This window comes from Acinonyx jubatus, chromosome C1 (assembly GCF_027475565.1).
Source record: "Acinonyx jubatus isolate Ajub_Pintada_27869175 chromosome C1, VMU_Ajub_asm_v1.0, whole genome shotgun sequence".
NCBI classification, from domain to species: domain Eukaryota; kingdom Metazoa; phylum Chordata; class Mammalia; order Carnivora; family Felidae; genus Acinonyx; species Acinonyx jubatus.
In genome coordinates this window covers 159,064,824-159,082,523 of record NC_069381.1, presented here as the reverse complement: position 1 = coordinate 159,082,523, position 17,700 = coordinate 159,064,824, and the positions used below count along the sequence as shown (strand labels likewise).

Genomic DNA, 17,700 nt, shown 5'->3' with positions numbered 1-17,700 from the left:
TGTGGCAGAGTTAGGCGGTGGGCAAAGGCACATACTAAGATGGCAGAGTGGAAGGAAGGAGAGGTTTGTTCCTGGTCCTCAACATGAGTGAGCCAGCTTCTCTCACTGGACCTGAGCCCAGCTGCCTTCTGGACTTCTTCAGTCCAGAAGATAACTATTTTATATTACAGCTGAAACCTGTGTTTCAGAGCTTTTGCATGCCAAGGTTGCTGGTCCCTCCTCCCAGTTTTTGATTCATTAGGTCTGGGGTTGGGCTTGAGAATTTGCATTTCTAACAAGTTCCTATTGATCCTGAGGCTACTGTTCCTGGGACTGCACTTTGGTCCATTTGGGAGGAAGACAGTTGAAGTTGGATTTTCTGTTACTTGCAGCTAAAAAAATATATCCTAACTGGTCCAGGTGGTGTCCTCTGAGTTTTCACAGCAAAAGGGAAAAAGAAATACAAGGAAGAAGGAAGGGGGAGGCAAACTAGCTAAAACTGAAGTGAGCCATGGGGTGGGGGTGGGGGGCTCTCCTTTTATCCCACAACCTCTCCAGTTAATAATAGAGGGAAAGGTTTATCCAAAGCCATTCTACTGGGAGATTGAAGGGTATTGACGTTTCCTAACTCTCTTAGAGAAATAATTTGCTTTCTCCCAAAAGATTTAGATATCAGAGAGGTACAGGACACTTGTCAGACATCTGCTTATTGTCCTCTTTGGGGAATGTCTCTCCCCCGTTTCCACCCATATGGCTACAGTTCACTGCACAGGATGTCCTCACCACCTGCGTCCCCCACTGGGCTATGCTACCCACCACCACCTCCTCCTGCTGATAGAGTTAATTGGTCCAGAAGAGAATGCTTGGAAAAAACAGCAACAGTCTTCCTCCAGGAAATCTAGAATTGGGACTGTTGAAGTATTTGGTGATTCTCAAAGTGGTGGGATTTGAACCATGTAAAACTTGGAGGCAATTGGCAGCTATTCTGAGTCCTGTGGCTGGGGAAACAGAAAACCAGCTTTTAGTAAAAGGGAAAAATATAGCAGAAGTGGAGAGAGAAGACGCCCACAGATTGCACAGGAGTGTTGTAGGGATCAAATAGAATCGTAGCAATGAAAGCCCTTATAGAAGTAAAATGTGGCCAGTAAATATTAATTATTTGGGAGGGGAAAATTATTATAGTAAGAAGTCCTTTTAAAGGTGATAGTAGGCATGCAAGAAGAGATTGTTGGATTACCAAATAAAAGAACTTAGAAATGCCATGCTCCAGGTAGGGGCCACTAGTGAGAATCAACACCCATTACCTGGGTTAGTGGTGTGTAGAAACAGCTTGCCCTAAGAGAGGTTTGAAAATATGTGTGTAGCCGAGAAGGCTTGGTGAAAACTCCAGTTCAGTCATGGTGGCCAGAATGTCTTGTCATGATTCATTGTGAAAGAAAATAACCAAACCAACTGCCCCCCACCCCCCACCCCAGCTGGCCGACGTATGGAAAGATCTGGTCCAGTTGGTAAGCTAGTCCTGAGAGTAGAGGACGGTTAGCTAGGTTCTCATAACTCAGTGACAGCAGTCATCGGGGTACTTTATTTCCATGCCATCAAAGAACCTTCTGATATGGCTTTTCAGGTATATTTTCTTACCAGGAAAAATAATGCACTGATCAGCAAACATGTATTTCTGGTTCGCTGGGCAGGTATATTTCTCCTGGTAAAAAGTGAATTGCATGGGGTTTATGCACCCAACTTCCATGCATCTGTTAGCTTGTTGCAGTCCCCCAGAGCCTAACTCTGGGTTGTATTAGAATTTCTAGACATCTGTGAAGGTGAAGGTCAGGACCTCTTCCCTGAATCTACCAAATAATGACCAATTTAACAGCAAGGCAGCCAGGCTTCCCCTGTGTAATTTCTAAATTGTTTCAGTGTAGCATCTGTAATTACTGTCACTACTGTCCGTCATATGCATTTCATGTTTTCTCTTTCTCTGTCCTCCCTTACCTTTATTATTCCCCTCTCTTCCTCCCTTCCTCCTACCCTTCCCCTATCATTCTTATGCTTTGATGTATCGGTGGTGTTCAGGACGCAAGAAATTGCCCCAGTAATCGCATTGGTTTCATAGGAATGTTTGCGGGACACGGAAGATTAATATCTGTCTATGATTTGGGAAACGAAATATGTCAGTGTATAAATAGACATATACTTATTTACCAGTATAACATAATTATTAATTTTCGTCTTTATCATAGTTATCCAAATACTGAAATTTATTGTAATATGCTAATATTTATCAGCCCATAAACACTGCTGTTCATATAGTATGTGTATAAGACCAATATTCTAAAAATAGAAGAAGGAAGTCTTATATTGTCTGTCACCAGACTGGCACTTATCCCTGGTATGAGAAATTGATATTTAAGGTTTTGGAATCTAGTCTAGCACACATCTCTAACTTACTTGAGTCAGACCTGCTTCTAGAGCTGCCCTCTAAGTTGGGGAGTAGTGTCTGAATGGCAAGCTGAACGGCTTTCACTTCATCCTGAGGTTTCATTCTACTCCACTGAATTGAGTGGACATGTTTAGTGCTCTTTGGAGCTCTAACATCACTCTGTAAAAAAAAAAAAAAAGAGAGAGAGAGAAACAACGACATGCTGGTGCTTATAAAACAGGAAGAAAAGAACTCAAGTTATTATGTCACTCCCATTTAACTCCTGAGAACACTATTATCATAATGCATTAGGTGAAATATCAGCCTGCCTAAATATGGTAATCTGATTAAAAGGAAAGTGTTTTGTTTGCTTTTAATTTATTTTGAGAGAGCACACGTGTGCATGCACAAGAGCCGGGGACAGGCAGAGAGAGAGAGGAGAGAGAGAATCTCAAGTAGGCTCCATTGTCTCAGCCCAGAGCCCAATGTGGGGCTTGATCCTACAACCCAGAGATCATAACCTGAACCGAAATCAAGAGTCAGATGCTTAACTGAGCCAACCCAGGCGCTCCTAAAAGGAAAGTTCTGACCACTTTATTCCTTAGTGGATTATAGTAGTTCAAAATGTGGTTGTCATCTCCCAGAATTTATTCTATCTGGCGAATCTCAACTTACCTTTTTGCTTACTAAGGACTGAAAAACAATTTCTTCTGTTTAGAGTACTTGAAGACAGATTTGAATACATAAAAATCTGACCCCTATTTTGCCCACGACTGCCTTTGATCAGCAGGGTAACTGAGTGGGTGTGGGCAGTCTGGTGGATAATTATCCCCATGGAGGGTGCAGGGTAACAGATAGAAAAGTGAGACTGGGTAGGGAGGTAAAAATAAGGACTAGAAAAAGGAGAAGATACCAGATCAAGACACACCACCTTCTCATCCTGAAACCCTTCATCACCGGGTGTCACAAATCAGGCTCAGCAGCCTCTCAGACTTCGATATGGTTATGAAAATATGTTTAAAAATCCCTGCAGTGACAATTACAGACACAAGTAGCACATCATCACAGAGTATAAGGAGAAGGAGGAAGAGGAAGGAGAGAGGAGAAGAAAAGTTACTAAAAAGAAGGCTCTCCTGCATAGTGGGGGCTGGTCAACAGGTTCCACAACAGTCTAGATTCCATGTTTCTCAGGACCAATCGACTATTCTTATTTAGGTTTTATGTCCTACCAGCAGCACTTTGACAGTTAATGCTATTTCTCAGGCACCTCATCCCTGACAAGCTGTGCTCCCTGGCTGGTGAGGATAAGGAACTATTGTAATACTCATTGGCTTCTGGCATCAGATCACCCTGGATAAGTGGACTAGCCAGGGTATGGATTTCCAGTGCTGAATCAGAGCCAATCTGGCGGCTCAGAAGACCATCACAATGCAGCAGTGCATGGAGTCCATTTACAGGCTGACTTCCCTCATCTTACTGCTGGTAAGGGAACAGGTAGGACAGCTGAGGAATAGTGGAAACTGTTTATAGTCTGAGAGCGTGGGTGTGACTCCACCGACCACCCCAGACCTCAGGACCTCGTTCTATCTCTCTGAGCCTGTTTTCCCTATGAAAGTTAATGCTGCCTATCTCTCAGTATTCATACAACGTTAATGGGATAAAACAGGTGTAAACTCCTGTTATAGTGCCTGGGTCTTGGTGAATCCTTACCAAATGTTTGCTGAATGAATAATAAAATGAATGAATGAAATGCATGTCCTTTTGATGGCAGATGCATATTAATATAATATCTCCATGTGTCATGAGACTCTGGGGTCTACTTCTTCCCCTCCCCCCTGTTCCTGCAGGGTTTCTCTACCTTGTAAAGCATTATGTTCCACCAGCCATGTGGATATTGCTGATTTTTTAAAAAAAGACTTAAATGCTTATTAATTTTTGACCGAGAGACAGAGTGTGAGTGGGGTTAGGGCAGAGAGAGAGGGAGACACAGAATCCAAAGCAGCTCCAGGCTCTGAGACATCATCACAGAGCCCGATGCAGGCTTGAACCTACAGAGCGTGAGATCATGACCTGAGCCAAAGTTGGCCGCTTAACCGACTAAGCTACCCAGGCACCCGAAGATATTGCTGATTTTAAAAACATAATTAGATTATTTTAAGCAATAGACTGCTTAAAACACCCCATTGGCTTCCAATTGTGTTTATAGTAAATCCAAACTCCTCACTGTGGCCCCACGAACCTCTGTGATCCAGCCTGCCCCTTTCGGGAGCTTTGTCATTGTCCTCTCTGCCTCAGGAGCTTGGCCTTGACTCTCCTGTGTTCTTTCTTGCTGCCTCCTCCTCAGAGGAGAGGCCTTCCCTAACTAACCACCCAGTCTCATGGCCCAAGTCTCACTATTTTCTGGTTACCACTTATCACTCTCTGCTTATTGCTTACCTATTTATTATCGATCTCCTCTCATTGGAACCTCAAGAGAGAGTATAGATTTAGTCTGCCCTAATCATAGAAGAGTTACTGTCAGGTATTTGCTAAATATGTGAATTTTAATCTTAGTAGCATATTTTTTAAAGTGTCAGTTTTTCTATTTATCCATATATAAAATATATGTAATCTGTTTTTGAGAATAGACCTCTCTCCCCACCAGGTGACAGTAGAAGTTGTTCTCTGTCCTTGTGAAGAATCGCTGATCTACCCCTAAACTCTAAGCACTAAGAAGGCAGAGCTTTGGTTTGGTCACTGTTTGGTATAACCCCAGTACCTAACATGTTACACAGCATGTAGATGTTCAATCATTAGCTGATGAATGGATGTATTACTGTCTCAGTCTTTACCTAGGCAAGAATATCCTGTTCTCTTTCCTTACCAACATTTTGTTAGAGTAATTATGTTAATCTTCCCATATTCATGTTGGTTAAATAATTTCTCTTCCAATTTTAAGCACTGTTGAGGGAGCTAATAAATTCCTACTAAGAAACTGATGGTAAAGCCACCAGCACCCCACCCTTGCCCAACCCCAAGCTTACCTCATATGTGACAGTGCATTCTACAGTCTGATTTTCCATTATTCCTACATTCCACTTCTCCATTACAAAGGGGGGCTGAAAAACAAAAGTTAGGATGGTCTAGTGCCTGCCCTACTATGGCATGGATCTTTGAGGCCAGCTGTGCCATATGCAATTGGCAAATAGGGTATAATGTCAGATTATCATGAAAGTCATGGTGTTGGTTCACGTGTGATTACTCACAACGTGCTAATGTCTTGGATGTTAGTTTTCATAAGACCTCTTTTTCTGTAATTGTAAACATCTAGTCTCAGTCCCACGATCTTCTCTTTTCTGATATACTACTCAACCCTATCATTAGGTCATTCATTATTCATGCTAATATTTTGAAGCCTCAGTAGAAAGCTTTCTGATAATTAAGAGAAAGACTTAACGATACAGACTCAGAAGTGCCTTCTTTGAATGCAAGCAATGGCTGGGTTAGTAGTTTCAACAACTACTCTGCTTTTCACTGTATCAGGCTATCCAGCAAGGCTGTGCATGCAAAGGCTGCTTTGTGGCAACATTTCCCCACAGTATTAAATGAAAGGATTAATGAAGAAGCCTATGCCTTTCACAAGGAGACTATGTCACCCCAAAACATAGCACTTTGGCAGGTGTATTGTATTTTTAGCTGAAGACCATCAAAACCCAGAAGACTCAAGAAAAACTTTTACCTCTCCCATAACTGCCTGAAAGAATTTAGATAGGGCACCTGGCCCAGAAAGAGAGCTTTTATCAGAGATACTTTTTTTTTTTTTTTATCTGAAAGACCTATCTGCATGGCAGGGCAAGCTTCTAACTACCAAACATCTGCTCTTGTTATCTTCCTGTGAATTGCCTTCCCCTCTTTGAAGCCCCAGGCCCCTGGCTCATTCCTTAGCTGAAGACAGCATATATTAGCCTCAGCTTCCTGACTTGCCCGTAAGTCTCACATCTTTGGGGCTCCTGTATGTACAAAATTAAATTCTTCTCCTGTTAATCTGTCTTATGTTAATTTAATTATTAGACCAGCCCAAGAACTTAGAAGGGCAGAAGGAAACTTTTTCACCCTGACACCTTGGATCCCATTTTAATTTTGATGAAAATGGTTTTTATTATAAGTGAATCTCCACTCTTTTAACCACCCTCCACCCCTTCATTCTATACTTAAGGCTACAAATGACTGGCCTTGAGATGGGTACAAAGCACATGTGGTAGAGATTTAACTGGGTTCTTTTTTTTTTTCCTTTTCTCTTTTTTTAATTAGTATTGTTATGATCCTGTTGATGTTAAAAGTTCTACAGATTTTGAATGGTCTCCCCCAATCCTGTTTTTCCTATAGCCCCCAGTTAATGTTGGTGTGTGATTTTGCACAAGATGTGGTTCTTTGGGAGTGCATATGTGGCATTATACCAGAAACACCTGTATTTGGCTTTAGAGCTGTACCCTGTCATTTTTGCTGTGAGTGGCTTCCTTCTGTTAGCAGGCAAGGACTTGGATCTTGCTTCTAAATGGCATAGGTTGGGGGGAAGGATCAAGGATCTGTCCAGCCTTTAAGACATCAAAACATCATGTCCCAACAAAATAAAGGAAAGTTAAAACCAGATCATAACCTTTACAGATAAATAACACCGTTGAAATGACTCCCAGTTACTCAGAAGATTCCAACAATGAATATCAAATCAATCGACTTGATGAATATACTTGTAAATTAAAAGGACTTGGATGTTTAGCAATCTTATGCCTGGGAAGGGAACACATTTGCAAGTCTAATGCTGTGGCTTTGAAGACTCTTCACTTCCCCACTTGTGTTTGTACCCAGGTTCTTCTCTGCTACCCACCCCACTTTCTTCACTGTAACCAAATACACAGTTCATCACGTACTAAAGAGTGGCTTATGTGAAGTTTCAAGTGATGGTCTGATGGATAGCATGGTTATTCACCCAAGTTGTTGACTTTCTCCTGTTGAAGTCTCAAATGTATTTTTTCAGATTTATTGGGACAGAACTGAATTTTTTTCCATTTTGAGGAGAAGCTAAGCATTTCTCTCGATCTGTCTTTTGTGTTGTAAAGGGCATGCTTCTACCACTGACCCTGAAGTAGTGAGGCTTCTCTGGCGAGAGGTATGAACTCTAGGAAGCTATGAAGACATCAACAGGTGCCTCCTGAATAACCTCGCCTCAGTTCTCCAAGAAAGCCTTCCTCCGCACAAGTTTTTCAAAGTTTAAAAAATGACCTCAAATTTGAGGTAAATATTTTCACCATTGGCATTTTCTTTCCTTTAACAAATGACAGAGTAAGCATAAAGAAATAGAGAAGAAAATAAAAAAAAAATTTAAACGACACTTTCTTGTAGTACTTTTTAGTTCACACAGCCTAAGTGGAATTTTAACAAAAAACTATTATGATCTCAATCGGCTAAATAAAATGTGCCTTTCAACAGGCAGCTTGAGGCTGAGCTGACGTGAACATCGACAAGCACAAAAGCACACTGCTGGGGGATTTTAATGTCTTTGTTTGATATCTGTGAATTCAAAAAAGCTTTTAAGCCGTAAATAGAACCCTACCTTTGTCATCTTTAAAATCTCTGCATCAGGTAGGTTAGTGTTGAATGTCACATCTTTGATGTAGGTTATTGCAATTTCATCCCCATCCATCTCCATATACATTTTCCACTTACAATCCTAGAATTAAAAGCAAAATTATAGAATTTCAGAGAGTGAAACAATTTTTCTAGTCCCAATGTTTTATAACACATGAAGTTTCCTAAATGAAATATTGAGGCAATTTTTTTTTCCTTTTTTGAAAAAAGGACATGAAATTAGATCTCTTTATATATTTAAACAACCCCCAGTTAGTGCAGTCTTGAGACATAATTTATCAGTGTAAATGTTCCATTGTTATAGGAGTTGCAAACTCAAAATCCTAAAGGAACCAGGCATTTAATAATGAAAATGAGTAAAGCCAGGCAGTTTCATTATAGAGCCCTAAATTGTCATCTTTCAAAATAGACCCACTTAATTTACATATTAAACATTGTAGGAATATTTTTTTATTCGTACAAAGAAATGTGGACTTCCCATTTTGAAATACAAGGCCCTTTTGATTTAACTTTCACTTTGCCAGTGTTGATAATAATATGGGCTCAAGAAATAGCTCACTTTCCTCTTAACAGGAGGGAACCCTGCAAATGTGATGTATGGCAACTGATAACTGGCTCATGTGTTGGGGAGTTACGGGAGGGTTAGGACTCTGGGGGTCTAAAGGGCAGCTGCCCTAAAGGGACAGCCATCACTCAGCTTCTGTTGCTTGTCCCCATGTGGGAATATGACCTCAGTCTTGCTAGGTCCTTTAATGTTTCCCAAAAAGCTGGATATCTGGATTCTTATGTGAAACCTCTCGATTTTTAAAAATGATGTCACGTTAATTAAATTTTCAGTAAAACCACCATGTAATGAAAAAGGGCTCTATATCATTAGTCACCAGGGATGTAAATTAAAATGTCCCCACAATGAGATACCACTATATGCCCACCAAATGGCTAAGATGGATAACATCCAATGTTGGCCAGGATTTTGAGCTACTGGATTGCTGGTGGAAGTGTAAATGGTACAATCGCTCTGGGGAAGGCTTTGGCAATTTATTATAAACATATATCCATACGTATAAACATACATCTATTTGATGACTCAGAAATTCAACTCCTAGGTATTTACCCGAGAGGAATGAAAAAAGACTTGTACAGTGTTGCTCTGAGTAGCTTTATCATAATAGCCAAAAAAACAAAAAAAAACCAAAAAACCCAAAAAACAAAACTAAAAGCTCCCTAGAAACAGGCCAAGTGTTCATTAGGAGAATGAGTTAAGTGTCATATATTCGCAGAATGGAATGTTACTCAGCAACACAAAAGGAGCAGATCATTGACACATGCAACAAGATGGATAAAATCTCAGAACCATTACAGTGAGTGAAAGAAGTCTTATACAAAAAAAAAAGAACATACTAAGGATTCCATTTATGGGACATTCTAGAACAGATAAAACCAATCTGCAGTGGAAAAATTTCAGAAAAGGTTGGTTCTGCAGATGGGGATTGACTGGTAAGGGGCATGGTGAGACTTTATGGGGGCTAATACGCTGTTCACAGGGGTTTGAGTCATGTAGGCATATGCATTTGTCAAAATTCAGCGAATGTATACTTAAGATGTGTGCATTTCTTCTTGAACTCTAGCGTACTGAGATATTTAAGAGGAAGTGTACTGGTGTCTGCAAATGACTTTGACTTGCATCAAAAAAATGAAGATTGGTGTATGGCTAGAGTGATAGATGGACATCTATGTGATAAGGCAAGTAGAATGAAATGCTAATGGTTGCATTTAGCGGGTAGGGGAGGATTCATTATAAATACTTTTTTTAACTTGGCTGTATGAATAATAATAAAAATGTTGGCAGATAAACACTGTGTGTGCAATGAAAAGGAGAAATACGCCATGTCTTTGCACCAGATTTGACCCCTGAGCCATAAATTCACCTTCTCTTTTACGTTACTTGAAGAATGAAGGATTCTGAGAGGTTAAGGATAATGTAGTGAGCACCTTACATGCTGAAACTAGAAAATGCTCTCATAGGAGTAGACCTGGAATGTCTCCTGAGCAAGCTCAGACAAAATTATTATGGAAAAGCACTAACAAAGAGGCTGTTGAAAACCTGTTGGCTTCAGCAGAAAGCTGGGGGAGCCCTTTGTTTTAGGAAAACTTCTAGATAAATTGCACAACCAAGCAGGGCACGTGCCTGAGGGGAGTGACCCTCTTTGCCCAACCACATTCACAAGATGGAGAGCCAATTAGTGAAGGAAAAGTCTATTCAATAATGTGAAAACCCAGTTTTCGGTTAACAGAAGTCAGATCAGTCACTCAGAATGGACAGATCTCTCAGTATTGCTCTGTTTTGGGGCTGCTCCCTGGGCAGCGGGAGCCCTGAGGTAACTGGGCAGCATAATGACTATTTGAAGTCATGACTGCACTTCTCTGACATGGCAAGAGCCTCCTCAAGCAGTGGCTGGAATAAAAAGCCTTAGGAAAGATGAGGTGACTTAGTTCTGTTTCTTTTGCCTGTCCAGTTTTGGAACGAAGTTAGCCAAATCACAGGTGAAAGACCTCAGGCTGTGTGTAAATGCCCGAGGCCCTCGGCTCTCCCACCTCACAGCCTGAGAACTCTCCTTGACCTCAGGCCTGCCATAGACCGGCCTGTGCACGCGCTCAGAGGAGCTCTCTGTTGAGAAGGGGTTGCTGACAGGTGGGAACTCACATTGCTGGAGTGCTTAATCTGCTCCAGGCATGCTGCTGGGTACTTTGTGCTATTTTTGTTTGAGATCCACAGTAACCCTGCAAGTTAGGTTTTTTTTCCCATTAGGTGAGAAAAATGAGGCTCAGGTAAATAAAGGAATTTTCCTAGGGCCTCCTGGTCATTAAGTGGTAGAGGTGGAATTATAATAGCACAAGGCTGCCTGGCTCCAGAGTTGGAGAAGCTGCCGATAGGGAAGGGCAATTGGGAGAGGTGGCAGAATGTACTCACTGGGCGGTTGTCAGAGCTCCACAGTGGGCCCAGCTACTGACAACAGGCAAGTGGGGGAAGGACCAGGGAAGATTTTGCTAATACAACTGAAAAAGCAAGTGGCCGCAGGTCCTCTCCTGCAGCAACTGCTTCCCTGTTCCCCAGAGTCCAACTTGGAAAAACAAGGGTCCCCATAATAGGGTTATAGACCTTTTTACTTTTCAAATTCTTTCTCTTATCTGAAAGAAAGGCTTTTGCCTGAACCATAAAAGATAGCGACAGAAGCAATAAAACTATACTCAAAGGCACTGTAAGACAAGGGGGGCATTATCCATGTCATTAAATTACAAACCTGGGTGGGAAAGAAAATATGCAGTGTTCACTTCAATTATTAACTTAATCTGTCAGTGCCCTGACATAATGCTAGGTTTTTTTTCTGGGGGGGGGGGCATCTGTGATTTCACTGTTGCCTAGTTAAGAAAAGTAACCCTCAAATCAAGTCATGGAATTCTTTAAATTCTGCTCAATTTCCTATTACCCGCAGGTATTCTCTGCATTTTTGCTACACAGCGAGTCATTAAGTTGTCAATGAATTGCATTGCTCACAACTACCAGGATTTAAACAAAGTATTGAATTCTACAGGACCCAACAGAGACAGGATGCCATGTGATGAGTTCTTGACCAATCGATCACTGAAAAGGTTTTCATAGCAGTAACATGAATTAAATCATCAAGAACATCACTAAAAGTAACAACATATTTATGAGCCTAATATAGGATCTTACATGCAAAATTGCTGCCTTTTCAGTTTCTTGGTAGTGGTAGGAACCAGGTAGTGGGAATGTGGGCTCAGATGTAAAAGCCATTCACTTTTACCAGGGTGAACTATTGATTTGGGCTTGATGTGAGTGACAGAAATGTGGGTATTGATTTATGAATCGGAAACATTCAAGAGTCACTTTGGACATCTTGTGAACAACTCACAGTCCTGACAGGCAGAAATCAAAAGCAGACAGCTCTGTATTCTGAGAGCCTTTGGGGGCCCGAAAGGACTTCTTTCCCAAAACCATTTCACCCCTGGCAGTCTGAAATGGCCCTGTTACTCATTTGGTTTAAAGGGTTGATGGTGATGATTAAGACAGAAATAATATAGAAAAAGAGTCTACATTAAGCCATGACTGGGGGAGTAGCAGGGAATGAGATGAAAGATGACAGCTGAAAGTCCAGCTCCCGGAGCTTGAATTCCATTTCTGTCACTTTCCCCCCAACCTTAGCCAACTTATATAACCTGTTTGGACCTTGGTGTTTCTATTCACAAGTATGCTGAATGAGGATTAAATGAGATAATGTAAATAAAGTGCCCAGCACAGTGCCAGAGCCAAATAAGGAGCTTGGAAAGGAGCAATTGCAATTATCATGACCAACATTAGTCACCAACACAGCTCCAATTAGTTTATTAGACTAGCCACCCCACCATCTAGCAGCGATCTAAGGGAATGGGCCAGAAGTTGAGTAAGCTTTGACAGGCGAGAAGGTACAGAGTGTTTAGACAAGGGCTCTGGCCAGAGTAGGCAGGTGCGGTCAGAGCATCTTACTTGGGTACCCAGAGGGCACCAAAGTCTGGTATCAGTGTTGGAAAAAAAAAAAAAGATGTAGACAGTGGCACCGTAACAATGACTGGTCTTATGAAATAAACAGAAGAAGGAATAAACTTGTATCTTCTCACATAGATGGATTATAGAACACCAATTCTGCCCCTTGCTGCTTCAGCAGGTCCTAATGCGACCCTACCAATAGGAACCATCGGATGTCTGGAGGACGGTGGCTATGAAATGGGATTGACAGCCTGAGAGCCTTATCTTGATGAGGAAACTGAAGCATAGAGAGATGGGGAAATCTGACCAAGATCTCACAGACAGAAGGAGATGGAGTTCGGAACTGATCTAAGGTAGTCTCTTGGTGCTATGAGGAGCAGGTCTCCAAATCCTCAGTCTTTTCTGAATCTGGAACTTTTCCTTGTTGTGGGTTAAACAGAAGTAAGAATTACAGTGCAGGAGAGTTCCATCTTCCAGAGTCAACAAACAGTCAAGATTATGTTGGTGAATTTCTTTATAAGTCTCCATGGCAGAAACTGAAATACGGAGTCTCTAATAAGTCCAGCATAGCCTATGTTCCCTCCATTATTGACAAAGATCCTTGTTAAAAGTGCATATGGTGCCAGTCCACTGTCTTTATGCTCCTTTTCTTGATTTCTCTGGCCAGTATTTGGAATCACAAACACTTTCCGCCAGCCCTGGCTTAGGCTTTGTGGCCCGGCATGACTTCCACTTTTCAAACCAGAAAAAACCCGCTCCCATCTAGTTGCACAAGCAGATCATGGGGACCGGTCCTGACTACTGTGGATTTCTGTTCCATGACCAGATTCCCACAGTCTCACTCTTCAAATTTGTATCTTGATGCACATTTCTAGGGAATGCTCTTACTAACCAGTAGGAAAAAGGCACTGGCACAGGAGCAGTACTGGGCCCTGGGATGTTCTTGGCTTTGAATAGCAAAAAATGGTAATCCAAACCTTCCCACTAATTGGATCATCTGCCTCTCCATGCAAATCTACAAGAAATGAATGGAATTTTGTTGGGAAGAGGGGTTTTGCATTGGAAACTGATGAAAAGACAGCTCCATTGGGTGCCCAGGATATGTACTATTTATCTGGGCAGCTGCTGAAATACCTGGATAATTTTAGAATCAAGTGTGTGGTTAATGGAGGAGGAGAAAGCATTCCATCTGAACTGCTTCTGTATTGCCAATTATGTTAAAAAATTTTCTGAATTAAGATTACTGGCCAAGTAAAACAGAAACTCTTAACACTGTGAAGATAAAACCCCAAACAACACTCAGTTAATGCTAGATTAAGTATCTCTTTGTGAGAAATCACTATTACATTCTTTGCAAGCTGTTTAAAATTCTTTGGAGTTCCAAGCTAGAACAAGTGATTCCAAACATAGACATCCCTTCTCCCTCCCACAAAAAAAAAAAAAAAGATGGGAGGGAGGGAGTACAAAGAAATGATCCATATAGAGGTAAATTTTACGAGTAGAAAAAGGGATTGAAGATAGCACAGAAATTAACTTTAAATATTGTTTCAAGTTCTGGGCAGTTCAGAGACAACGATATTTCCCTCTCTCCCTCTCTCCCTCCCTCCCTCCCCCCCCCAACTCAAATATTATTGCAAATGTGAACAGTGTAGGTAAGTCAGAGAGACTCTAGGAACAAGATTATTCAGGACATTTCAGAAGGAAACAGACCCCACATTAGGCTTTCAGCCTTCTACAGATCACTTCTACCTGAAGGTTACAGATAAAAACGTTTTTGGTAGATTTTTTTTTTAATTGAAGTATATACGTTGCAAACAGTAAAATGAACTGATTTTTAAGTGCACAGTTCAGTGAATTTTGACCTGTGTACATACCAGTGTAACCACCCCCACAAGCCAGATATTCCCAAAACCCTAGAAAGTCTCCTGTCCCTGCCTGGCAGGGACACAAGGGGAGGTGCGCACTCTTCTCATTTCTCTCACCATAGATTAATTTTGCCTGCTCTAGAACCTGGCAAAATTGGAACTTTACAGTATGTACTTGTCTATGTTTGGCTTCTTTCACTTGGCATAATGTTGTTGAGATTTGTCCGTGTTATTTAACCCTTCCAGCCTTACCCTGTTGTCGACAGCCATGTCTCCACTTTACAGATGGGTAGACTGAGACTCAGAAAATGTAGCGATTTGTGGCAAGTGCGCTTAGCTGCGCCGGGGCCACAATTTAGTTCCTGGGCATGCCCCGTCTAATGGTAAAGACACTGAGTTTTAAAATCCCGTCTCCGTCTTACCCCCTTCCCCCAGGGAAGAGAAAAAGTGAAACCACCAGCGATTGCTCAGGATTCTAGCAAAGAGGCCTCTCCACCTTAAAAAGTCCTGTACTGAGGAAACGTTTTAAAATATAAAATAGAGGTTGAAATAAACTTTTTAAGATTCAAGAAGGGAGGGGCGGGGGGGGGGAAGGGAAACAGTCTTTTAGCAGGTGACTGTTGGAAAATGTAAGAAGTAACGCAAGATGAAATAAAAATGCGGTAGAAATGTTGGTCATGCTGGTATTAAAAGTAGTAAGATGTTGATGATTTAGGCCTCCGAAGGCTTCTTTACATGCGTTGCTATTATCTAGCTCAGCTGCTGAAACCTGCTGTTTTAAAGGCAGGAGAGTGGAACATCCCATGATAGCACCTGGGTTATTTATCATTATGTATAAACCCGCTACTCTCTATTTTATTATGCTGCCTTTAAAAAGAAGATAATGCAAGTATGGTTAATTTGCTTCTCTTCTTTATCTATACGGTGTCATGACCCATCACGGCTTTGTCCCGCGAGATTTGTTTTTCAACCAAAAAGAAATCCACAAGAAACTCTCCCTAAAAATTCCATTAATAACCTCTTTCAGCGCGTATAGGTTGCAGGGTCTGGAACTAAGAATGTTTTAATCTCTTCAGCAAAACAATGTCTCATAATGATGTACAGGACTATTGCTGTACTGATGAAGAATCATACATAATTCAGCACCTTTCACTTGGCACCACTGTGATGTCCTCATTAGCCGTGGCTCACAGTGTCTGTCAGATGGTGTCCATGCGAACGCAGGCATTATATTGTCTTTGAGATGTGCAGCTGCTTCCATGACACTGCCAGTATATAAAAACATGACGCCAGTTTGTTTTATTTAGTGCTAAACCTTCCAGTTTGTAAAAACAAGGCTGACACAGAGCCTGACATGAGGCAGTGAAAATAATTAGCTCTCATTTTCTCAGCCTCCTATTTCCTTCTCCCTGCTGTGTTCTCTTTCCACTAAACCACCACATGTCAGTCGAAATGGGAGGCAATTAGTGGGCTCATTTCAGTCCCCACAACTGTGCTGAAAAGAAAGTATTTATGATGGCACAATGAACAGCTGAAAGATTAAATAACATTTGCCTTTTGAAAAGAAAATGACTTCTAGCTAAATGGGCAATTTTTGATTATTCTCAAACAAGCTTAGAGTAGTTGGTTTTTAAAATACAAGAAAGGAAAATGAGTCATTTTTAGGTGAAAGAATCAAATAAAACTTGACACAGTAATGCAAATAACTGATGTTTTATTGCAAAATATGTAAATGCATTATACCGTTAACAATGGCTTGTGTCTAAGGTCAGGGCAGATTGGTGCCAGCTAGACACCAGCGGAGATAAGGTTGTTATATTGCCTTTTGGGGGGCTGTTATTCGAGTTATGTATGAAAAAAGGACTTTAGGGATGAAGTTAAAATAAAGTGAAAGAAATCAAGTGAGACGTACTCTCATATGATGCCTTACACACTACCTGAAATGGTTCAGATGTTAGTTGACATGTTTGGAAAGGACTTTTTCATTTTTTTTAAAACTCTTTTTAAAATTGGAAGGTACTGGGTATTCATCTTGGAAAAAAAAGAGTAAGTCTTGCTATTGATTTTGAATAACTCAGAATCTATTCTCAAGACTGAGTTTCTTGAACAACATAGAAGGTGTTCTAGCTTACCTAATTACTGCTTATAAGCTTTTTTAAATGCTAACAAATGGGCTGCAAATTGACTTTTACCCAGGACACTCAAAATATAAAAACAGCTCTTCTGACTACTAAATTCCCCTCCCTTGCCATGACTTCAGAGATGGTGCCAAAAATTAATGACCTTTGAAGAAAAACCACTGACCTGGTTGGTAGGCATTGTTTACCATTTGAGCTGTTCTCAGCCCAGATCCTGACGTACGGGATTGAGATGGTTGTCGTACATCTTTGCTTTTCCAATGCAGTGCTTTTAATTTCATTTCAAATAATCAGTCCCTATTATAATTGATTATTCTCAAGACCTAGTTTTTGTTTCAGAAAACACAAGTCATTTTGAGTTATCACAGTCTCTTCCTTCTTTCAGTGGCTTTGGAAAACCTTCGAAAGCAAAGATGTCCTGTCATCAATGGAGTCAACAACTGTGGCTATTCAAATATTTTTAAAAGACCATCACAAATTTAAATTTTGTTTCTGTTTCCATAAGTAGTATATTCCTACTCTCTACAAACTCAAATCCTAATTTTTGAAATCCTATAATAGAGTCAGTGTATCTGTATGAGCCAATGGCAACCCAAGGAGATCTGAGCCATCTATGGATTCGGTGGGAAACTAGAGCTCTCTGTGAGCTAACTACACATATTATTATAGCTGGAAACCAGCTATATGCATTTGTCGTGCAGTCATACCTATGTTTTATCACGTGTACTTCCTTGCCATTCACTATCTTAAAAGGAATTCAGGGTCTTGATGAAGAAGGCCACGAGGGATCCAGTGGTGTGCTGGAGACGCCCTCACAAGCTGGTTGCTCACACCTCTTCCCAACTTCAAGTTCAGGGACATCAGATCGGTAATTGGCCCTGGTGAAAATATTTATACCATGGAGATCCACAAACACTACAAGTCAGGGCCATTTTCTCCCATTGTTAGACATTTTCTGGTGTGCCGTTTCTACATGTGATTATCCATCTATCAGCAAGTATGTGCTTAGCAGCTCTGCTCTGGGCCTGTAAGCAGCTGCTTGACCTGTGTGATGAAGTGTAGCCCCACTGTGATTAGAAATATGCAGCAAGTTCATGCAGTCATATTCTAAGCTGCATTTGCTCCCTG

At 41.1% G+C, this 17,700-nt stretch overlaps 1 protein-coding gene and 1 long non-coding RNA gene across 9 annotated transcripts in view; one reads left to right on the top strand and one right to left on the bottom strand.

The window, feature by feature from the left end:
• The window catches only part of MAP3K20 (mitogen-activated protein kinase kinase kinase 20), a 184,714-nt gene that overhangs the window by 3,331 nt on the left and 163,683 nt on the right, over positions 1–17,700 (bottom strand). For 3 of the 6 annotated variants that reach the window (XM_027055471.2, XM_027055472.2, XM_027055470.2), the window contains exons 17-19: positions 7,989–8,105; positions 5,422–5,496; positions 2,428–2,578 (exon numbers count right to left, since the gene is read on the bottom strand). In XM_027055471.2, the coding sequence (XP_026911272.1) occupies positions 2,428–2,578; positions 5,422–5,496; positions 7,989–8,105 (343 nt within the window). Of the gene's footprint in view, positions 1–2,427; positions 2,579–5,421; positions 5,497–7,988; positions 8,106–15,580; positions 15,700–15,729; positions 17,451–17,700 lie in introns of those variants that run through there. The other 3 variants (XM_053215298.1, XR_008295443.1, XM_053215300.1) reach the window with 3 other exon arrangements.
• The window catches only part of LOC106987976 (uncharacterized), a 138,572-nt gene that overhangs the window by 59,905 nt on the left and 60,967 nt on the right, over positions 1–17,700 (top strand). For all 3 annotated transcript variants that reach the window (XR_008295444.1, XR_003418801.2, XR_008295445.1), the window contains exons 2-4: positions 3,662–3,880; positions 7,495–7,669; positions 9,652–12,922. This is a non-coding gene — a long non-coding RNA (uncharacterized LOC106987976). The remainder of the gene's footprint in view (positions 1–3,661; positions 3,881–7,494; positions 7,670–9,651; positions 12,923–17,700) is intronic.